General features: G+C 36.0%; 1 protein-coding gene across 2 annotated transcripts; it reads left to right on the forward strand.

Moving 5' to 3' along the window:
- The first annotated feature begins 1234 nt into the window (after nucleotides 1-1234).
- Nucleotides 1235-5843, forward strand: LOC133294281 (protein PLASTID MOVEMENT IMPAIRED 1-RELATED 1-like). 2 transcript variants are annotated; one of them, XM_061492943.1, is made up of 4 exons: nucleotides 1235-1347; nucleotides 1432-1530; nucleotides 1764-4175; nucleotides 4282-5843. In XM_061492943.1, the coding sequence occupies exons 3-4, from the start codon at nucleotides 1767-1769 to the stop codon at nucleotides 5440-5442; spliced, it is 3570 nt and encodes a 1189-aa protein (XP_061348927.1). In that variant the 5' UTR covers nucleotides 1235-1347; nucleotides 1432-1530; nucleotides 1764-1766; the 3' UTR covers nucleotides 5443-5843. The 2 variants fall into 2 exon arrangements, with proteins under 2 accessions (XP_061348927.1, XP_061348920.1); XM_061492936.1 differs by having other exon boundaries at nucleotides 1764-4171; nucleotides 4266-5843.
- The last annotated feature ends 3750 nt before the right edge of the window (nucleotides 5844-9593 follow it).

Genomic DNA, 9593 nt, shown 5'->3' on the forward strand with positions numbered 1-9593 from the left:
AATCGGACTAATCGCGAAGCGATGAATCGATGGAATATTTCCAAAAAAAAAAATAAAACCCATATAACTTTCTCCTTGTTATAAACTTTCTCCTTGTTATAAAATATGCAAAATCTCTATGATTTTGCGGGTAATATTTTCATATTTCAAATATAAATCGAATAATTGTTGACAATTTTTATTTCCTTTTGCTTCTTCAGATTGGCATTGATTACTCAAATTTGTAGTAGGTAAGATTTGGTAAGATTTTTATCTTTTCAAAACAAATCTAAAATTATGAAAAATTGAGAATATCAAACAATACTAAAACCAATTATAAATTACATATTATTCTACTTGATATGACTCTATGTTATTGAAATTTGGATAAAAAATACTATAGAATGGTTACAGATGCAATTAGAAAAAATATCATACAGATAAAATGTCACTTTTTAAGCCACATAAAGATAAAGTGATTTAGAGTCAAATTACAGAGAACAAACTGTAACTTACTCAAAAAAAAATAAAAATAGTCTTTATATTTCATGAAATTTTTTGTTGAAGAGAACAATACTTGTTTGTTCTCATTGTTACCCAATGACAACATATTATTATCTTTATAATAAATTAATTAAAGTTTGAAAAATCCTTTTTTTTTTCTTTGTTTTTGTATTGTGATAAAGTGATATCTTAGTCAAAATTTCAATATTTCACGTGTTTGTTCATAAACTATGTACTTGTGTACTATTTAACACATGATTATATTTATCTTATTTTACATAAGAGAAGTTAAATTTTTACGCACAAAATAAAGATGGATTTCATCTTTATTTTCTTTTCTCTCATTTTACTTATGAGTTTCGCTTGTAATATTGTCTTTGCTATAAGATAATTCTTCTCACGTAGCCTTAAACAAATCTCTTAAACTTATAAAGTTTGCAAAAACTTCCACTTGATCAAATGACATATTAATTTAGGGTTTTATTATTCTTCTTTTACATAAGGTAGTTATCTTATGTTGTAGAGAGAAAATGAATGATTCCACCATTGTATAAAAAAAGAAAAAGAAAAAAAAAGGTGAGATGCAAAAATCGAAATGAAATAACACGAGAAAAGTTATCTTACTTGGAATAATATTTTCATTAATTAATTCTTAATAATTAATTAATTCATTGTTATTTATTTATTTGTACATATTCATTGTTATTTTTATTTTGTGCTCTCTTCGTTTTTGAAAGAGGTAGCGGCAATTCATATATAGAGAGAGAGAGAGAGAGAGAGAGAGAGAGAGAGAGAGAGAGAGAATAAGAGAGATTGGTGTGAAGAAGATAATAACCTCTGCTCACAAGAAAACGCAACTCTTATGTAAGATTTAGTCTTCGCTACCCTTCATCTTCTTCTTCTCTCTATGTTCCTCTCACTTTGACTTTTAATTTGGGTGAGTTTCAGTTTTGAATTTGAGGAGAGTGCTCATGGATTGGACTTGGTGACCTAAACTTTTTCGCTTCAACTTATTCTCTTGCTTTGGTTCATTTCCAACACCACCAGGTACTCAATCTATCGACCCCATTTTTTTATTTTATTTTTTTAAATTTTGCTATATAGTTAATTAATCAGCACTGTTTGATTTGGATTTTCTTTTTTATTATTTTTTTTATGTATGTGGATTTTTTTTTTAAAATTTTTTAAAATTAAAAAAAAATCTGGGTTGGGTTCTGTTTCATTTGAATTAACGTTAATTTACTTTTATTTGTTTATTCTTTTATTTTTCTTGGCAAAAGACGATGATGTCGAAAATGGAAGCTGGTAAGAAGGGTGGTGGTGGTTCTAGTAGCCAGAAGTTGTTAAAAGATGTTGTAACTTTAAACAAAGCTATGTACTTGGACAGAAGCTCTTCAAAGAATTCAATGTCTAGTGCAAATTCTCGGTCTAAATCCACTGGGAAACCCCAGTTACCTGATCCCAAGTCAAGGACTAAAGTCAGTAATAATAATAATGATGATGGTAATTCACAGAAGGATAAGAAATCCATATGGAATTGGAGGCCACTAAAGGTCCTTTCCCACATCCGCAATAAGAGGTTCAATTGTAGTTTTTATCTGCAAGTCCATTTGATTGAAGGGTTACCTTCCACTTTTGATGATTCTAGCCTTGCTGTGTACTGGAAGAGGCGTGACGGGGTTCGGGTGACCCGTCCGGCCAAGGTGATTCAGTGTGTGGCTGAATTTGAAGAGAAGTTGACTTACACTTGCTCAGTCTATGGAAGTAGGAGTGGACCTCACCATTCTGCAAAGTATGAAGCAAAGCATTTTTTGCTCTATGCTTCTCTTCTCAGTGCGCCGGAACTTGATTTGGGGAAGCACCGGGTAGATCTCACGAGGTTGCTTCCTCTCACTTTGGAGGAGCTTGAGGAGGAGGAGAAGAGCTCAGGGGAGTGGACCACTAGTTTTAGATTATCAGGAATGGCTAAGGGTGCTGTGATGAATGTCAGTTTTGGGTATATGGTGGTTGGTGATAGCACTAGTGCTACCAGAGACAGCCATAATGCTCCTAATGTATTGACTTCAAGGCAGAATAGTCTCGCTTTGATGAAACCAGATGTTAAACCTAGACAGTTTGATGGAAGCAGCAGCATGAGGCGTGCTGGAAGTTTGCAAACCTTTACAAGTCAGTACTCATCTCGAGCTGCAGGTGACGTAAAGGATCTTCATGTATTGCCATCATCTAAGTCAGCACTAGCCAGCTCAATAGACTTCTTGAATAAGAAATTTGATGAAGAAAAGGCATGTAGTCCTCCGCCCAATGAACCTGAACCTGATTTGCTTACTGAAAATCTTGAGTTGATCAAGCCAGATGCCTATGATTTGTCTGATCTTGGAAAAGGAAAGCCTGAAGAGCATGTGGGTAATGATGGAAGTACATGTTCAGTGCTTGACAAACCTGAACTCGATGTATTTCAAGAAAACCTGCAGACAGTTAAACCAGATTGCTATCCTTTACTTGATTCTGGAAAAGAAAACCCTGAAGAGTGTCAAGATAATGAATTTTTTGTTGTTGATAAGGGCATAGAATTGTCACCAAATGAACCTGTTGAACTAGAGGAATCCATCATGAAGGTTCCTGAGGATGCTTCTACAGTTGATAGTACCTGTACCCTTGATACTGCTGGTATACACGTATCTTCTGCTGATAGTGTTAAGCATGATTCCCTGGATGAGGAAAAGGATAGTTCTAAGGATCAGGCAGTTGTAGATGAATTTGCTTGCAAAGATCATGGCTTATACACAGATGAACTGCTCCTGCAAGAATTAGAGTCGGCTTTAAATAGTGTCTCAGATATAGAGACAGTGGCACTAGAATCTCCTAAACTTACGGAAGCCAAATCTGAATATAAGATGAAAAAGTCACATAGCCTGGATGATGTTACAGAATCAGTTGCCAGTGAATTTTTAAGCATGCTAGACATAGACCATAGTCCAATGGGTTTGAGTTCTGAATGTGAGCCTGAGTCTCCAAGAGAGCTCCTTTTAAGACAATTTGAGAAGGAGGCTCTGGATGGGGGCTTCTCTTTATTTGATTTTGACATGGAGTGTGATAATGAAGCAGATGATGACTATGATGCTCCAACTGGATCTGAGCAGTGGAACTTCTCTGAAGGTATTAAGTCGTCATCCGTGTTCCAAGATCTGCAGGAGGATCATGTAGTTGAATCTCAGGACATGAGGAGCAAACAGAGGGCTCAGATGCTAGAAGACTTGGAAACAGAAACCTTAATGCGTGAATGGGGTTTGAATGAGAAGGCTTTTCATCATTCTCCACCAGAAGAATGTGCTGGTTTTGGAAGTCCAATTCATTTACAACCTGAAGAGCCCTCCACATTGCCTCCTCTTGCGGAGGGGTTGGGTCCTTTTCTTCAGACAAAAGATGGGGGTTTTCTACGGTCTATGAATCCCTCACTTTTCAGGAATACTAGAAGTGGTGGGAGTTTAATCATGCAGGTTTCCAACCCTGTTGTTGTACCTGCAGAAATGGGTTCTGGGATAATGGAGATTCTGCAGTGTTTGGCTTCAGTTGGAATCGAAAAGCTCTCAATTCAGGCAAAGGAGTTAATGCCTCTGGAAGATGTCACAGGGAAGACAATGCAACAAATAGCATGGGAAGCTATGCCTGTCTTAGAGGGAACAGAGAGGTTAGTCTATCCTGTTTGTATCCCTGGTCTTGGAGTTTTTTAGTAGCCATTCCTTAAATGTTTTACTGATTGAATATTGCTTTGCTTTATGTAGGCAATGCCATTTGCAGCATGATTTGACAACAGGGCAAGATACTACTAGTGTGCAAATGGACTTGAAAGGAACACCATCTGGGCTAAAATCTGATAAATTCAGTTCAAGTTCAAGTTCAGTTGCCAACCAGACAGGCTCAGAGTTTGTTTCATTGGAAGATCTTGCTCCATTGGCTATGAATAAAATTGAAGCACTTTCAATGGAGGGTTTGAGAATACAATCAGGGATGTCAGAGGAGGATGCACCATCAAACATCATTGCGCAGTCCATCGGGGATATTTCAGCTCTCCAGGGAAAGGGAATTGATATTAGTGGGTCCCTTGGCCTGGAAGGTGCTGCTGGTTTGCAGTTGTTGGATGTAAAAGACAGTAGTGATGGTGTTGATGGGATAATGAGCCTTTCATTAACTCTTGATGAATGGATGAGGTTAGATTCTGGTGAGATTGATGACATAGATAATATCAGTGAGCATACTTCCAAACTTCTTTCAGCCCATCATGCTAACTCTTTTGACTTTATGCGTGGGAGTTCAAAGGGAGAGAGGAGACGAGGTAAAGGCTTTGGCAGAAAATGTGGTTTGCTAGGAAACAATTTCACGGTAGCATTAATGGTGCAACTTCGCGATCCTCTGAGAAACTATGAGCCAGTTGGAACACCAATGCTTTCTCTTATACAAGTTGAGCGAGTGTTTGTCCCACCAAAGCAAAAAATTTACAGTGGTGTGTCTGAGTTAAGGAACAACAACAATGACGAGGATGATGAGCGCGAAAAAGCAGTGAAGGTGGAGATGAAGGACCCGGAGAAAGAGGAGAAAAGTTCTGAAGAGGAGAGCATTCCTCAGTTCAGAATTACTGAAGTTCATGTGGCAGGTCTGAGGACTGAGCCTGAGCCTAACAAAAAGAAGCTTTGGGGCACTTCAAGCCAGCAACAGTCTGGTTCACGCTGGTTGCTTGCTAGTGGAATGGGGAAGAGTAATAAGCATTCATTAATGAAGTCAAAAGCTGCATCTAAATCTAGTGCTCCAGTTACCACAAAGGTGCAGCCTGGTGACACCTTGTGGAGCATATCATCTCGTATTTATGGTACTGGATCAAAATGGAAGGAATTATCAGCACTAAATCCACATATAAGAAACCCCAATGTCATTATAGCAAATGACACTATAAGACTTAGTTGAGTGGAGTACAGAATTCAGATTTTCCTTGAAGAAGACTTATCTTGTTATCAGGCAATGCTTCTTTGGAGTTGTTAATATAATTGAACCATCTGATTCCAAACTCATCTTTGCTATGGAACCTGTGCTGGGGGATCCTTTGGTTTTGTCAGAGCATCAATCAATTTGGACCGACCCTTTAATAATTGCTATGTATGAGATATGGAGAAAACAAGATGGATTTTATTGAAAAAAAGGGGTGGATTTTGCTGGATGCACGTTTTACTTTTGTAAAGTCCCTTGTAACTTATGCATGCATCTATTGTATTTTGGTCCTCTTGAAGTAGTGTTTGTATATTACATCGGGGTAAATAATATTGAAGTCCATGAATAGGTGGAGTATTATTGCAGAAAATGTTAATTTTATTGCAGTTGCAAATCAATGTTTACTGGCTTCTGTTTATTTTGATTGTATTGTGTTCTCGTTATTGTATTCTTGCACCCTTTTTTTTCCTTCATGATTCATCCTCCTAAAAGCAGTAACCCTACCTGAACCTTCCACTCTCCCTCTATTTATTTCTTGGATAAAGCTACTATAATGTAACATAATCTAACTAATTTTTCCTACTCAAACAAAGATGCACGTGGGTTCCAAACAGAAAATAAAAAATGCTGGTGCGGAAACCAATGGTTGAGTGGGTAAAATTTTTTATATCATGTTACGTAATATTAGTTTTCTCCTTATTTCTTTCTCTGTAATTTGCGTTTTACTTACCATTTTTTACCTATTTGGTTTTGGTCATTTGGCAACACAGGTATATATTTGTAAATATTTTCTTTACTCATTAAAAGAGTAAAGACAAGTTTGTTTCCCTTATTTACTTTATTTTTATTCTTGTCAATGTTTAAAAACTCAGCTCGGGGCCATCGGCTGAGGTCAGGGGTTACAAGATCACAGAGTAAAGACAAGTTTGTTTCCCTTATTTACTTTATTTTTATTCTTGTCAATGTTTAAAAACTCAGCTCGGGGCCATCGGCTGAGGTCAAGGGTTACAGGATCACTTCGCTGATCTGATTTTATATATTAAAATAAGGCTTTAATATTTCTACAGTGAATGTAGATAAGTTATTTACATTCACTGTCAAAATGACATCGTTTTGGGTTGAAAAATTAAAAAATTATAATGAAAAAGACTATTATAACCCTAAAATAAATTATAATTACAAAAATATCTTGATTTCTGCTTCAAAACGACGTCATTTTGGACTCAATGTAGATAAGTTATCTACATTGACTGTAGAAAAAGCGAACCCTTAAAATAAATAAATATATATTCTATATGAAAAATTCAAAAAAATCAAATCACCAATCATCAAAATTCAAGATAACTTAACATAATTCAATCAATTACATCCATAAGTTAATATTACACAAACTTATGAAAATATTAAAGTATAAAACACATATTTAGTTTAAAAACTCATGTGGATTGATGCATGTGCCTTGGATGTCAATGTAATAATTAATAAGGAAAAGTTTAAAAACTCACGTAGTTTATGTTAGAATCACTTATCCTCTTTTTTTTTTTTTTTTTTTATCATTTATCCCTGGTGTGACTTTTTCATCAAAGTTCCCATTTAATACCATTAAAATTTTAGCAAATATATCTATTTTCCCCTTGAGGGTAAGTAATTGAAAATAAAAGCACATGGGAAAATGATTATAGAGGAAATTATAAGAGGGTACTTTGACACACATATTAAAGATACTGTCGAATATTACCAAAAAAAAAAAAAAGATACTGTCGAAAGTAGAGTAAAATGATAATATCGCCAGAATTATTATACTATTCTAAGTTATATAAACACTTACTAAACATAACAAATAAGGACTCAAAGGCCAAAGATATTCGATGCATTTCAACATTATCCAATAAAATAAAAAATAAAATAAAAGGTGGGCTCGTTCCAATACGGAGGAATATGAAGTTTTTAACTAATCATCAATCTACATAACAAAAATTGACCTTCATACAAATAAAAGTTTGAAAAAGAAACATTAGTTCTAAATATAACTAGGAAACATTAAGTGTTAGAGTTTGTGTTATAACTCTACTTTTACTGTACAAAGTAACGCCATATATAATATGATGTGAATATTACAAAAGGTGAAAAATAGAAGACTTATCTACAATTTGAATTTGAAATACAAACAATCATAATCTTATCATAACAACCATAATAATTACAGCTTCATCACATGACTCCGCGCATAATCCAATTATACAGCCTCATTAATTACAGCTTCATCATATGACTCAGCGCATAATCCTACCGCCTCATCATATCCTTATAACTGATGACTCGGCGACAACCTGTTTTGAATTTGATCTTATCTTTATCACTTTCCCTCAAGTTGGAGCATGTAAATTTGAAATGCCCAACTTGATGACTAATGAAAGAAATGGTCCCTTGCCCAAAACTTTAGTAAAAATAGCTGCCAACTGCATGTGGGAGCGAACATACGAGGTTGAGATGGTTTGCGTTTGGAGATGTTCACATACAAAATGGCAATCCAACTCAATATGTATAGTGCTTTCGTGGAATACGGGATTGACTGCTATATGAAGAGAGCTTGATTATCATAATAAAGGGACATGGGGTTGTTTTGAGTTACCCTTAAGGAAGCAAGGAAACTTTTTAACCAAACAAGCTCAGCGGGTACAGTTGTCATGGACCTATATTCAGCTTTAGCAGATGACCTTAAAACTATGACTTGCTTCTTTTTCTTTCCATGAAATAGGCTATACAAAGAAATCAGTGATGGATCTTCAGGTAATGGGGCAACTAGCCTAATCAGAGTCACAATAAGCTTTGACATGAACTGGACTTCATGTCATGAAAAGTTGCTAACCTGGATTCTATTTCACATAACGAAGTACTCTCATGACAGCATCAAAATGTTGTTGTTGTGGGTTCTACATGAACTGTGACAGAGTATGGATTGCATAGCTCAAGTCAAGCCCGATGATGATCAAATAAACTAGTTACCAATGAGTCTTTGATATCTGGCTGGGTCACTATAAGCTGGACCTTCGGCTAAGGCAAGCTGGTGATGAGGTTCCACATGCGAAGAAGTTGGTTTACACCCTAGAAGACCAGCTTCAAGCAATATTTCCATTGCATACTTACGCTGACAAATAAATATGCCAGTATCGTTGCGAGCTATCTCAAGACCTAAGAAAAATTTTAAAGGGCCCAAATCCTTAATTTTAAACACTGAGTTAAGATACTCTTTGACTTCCTTGCAAGCAGTAGAACTATTATTGGCGAGAACCAAATCATCAACATAAATTAATAAAGCAAGAAACACTTACCCACGCTGTAATGCGAACAACGTGTAGTTAGCCTTTGATTAGACGAAGTCATAGGATACCAAGGATGAGCTGAGTTTTGAGAACCAGTTCCTAGGAGATTGTTTTAATCTATACAATGACTTTTGAAGACGACAAATTTTGTGTTGGGAGCTTGAGGAAAAACTAGGAAGCAATCGCGTATACACCTCCTCAGAAAGATCCCCGTACAAGAATGCATTATGGACATTCATTTGATGCAACTCCCATTTCTTAATCGTACCACAACAAGTAGAGTACAAACGCTGACCATCTTTGCCACTGGAGCGAACGTCTCATTAAAATCTTGCCTCGCTATTTGATTGTTGCCTGTAAAACACATTCACCATTAGCAAATATTATTTGTTTTATTCCTATTCAAAGCAATTGTGCAACTGACACAATGTTACACTTGAGGTTCGGCACATATAATACATCTGTCACATGAAAACTTGGTTCAAAAGACACTGTTTCTCGCTTAACTGCATGAGTCACATCACTGTTTGGAAGTCCGACAATTATAGGAAAAATATTTTGAACACCTACTGGTGGCCACTAGTTCGTGCAGTGGCATATTTATCTCCACCATCACCTCCTTTTTCACATTCCTTACCACCCCCTTTAATTAGGTATCCATGGAGATCCCAACATCTTGACACATCATGGTTTGACTTACCACAATGGGTGTATGGTGTGCGATCACCCTTGCCACAATGGAAAGCTGAACTTGGAATACTAACCTTTATCTTACTAGAGCATTCCTTGGCCATTGATTATTAAGAG

Source organism: Gastrolobium bilobum, unplaced genomic scaffold (assembly GCF_033153095.1).
Source record: "Gastrolobium bilobum isolate Gb01-03AN ecotype WA unplaced genomic scaffold, APGP_CSIRO_Gbil_v1 utg5573, whole genome shotgun sequence".
Classification (NCBI taxonomy): domain Eukaryota; kingdom Viridiplantae; phylum Streptophyta; class Magnoliopsida; order Fabales; family Fabaceae; genus Gastrolobium; species Gastrolobium bilobum.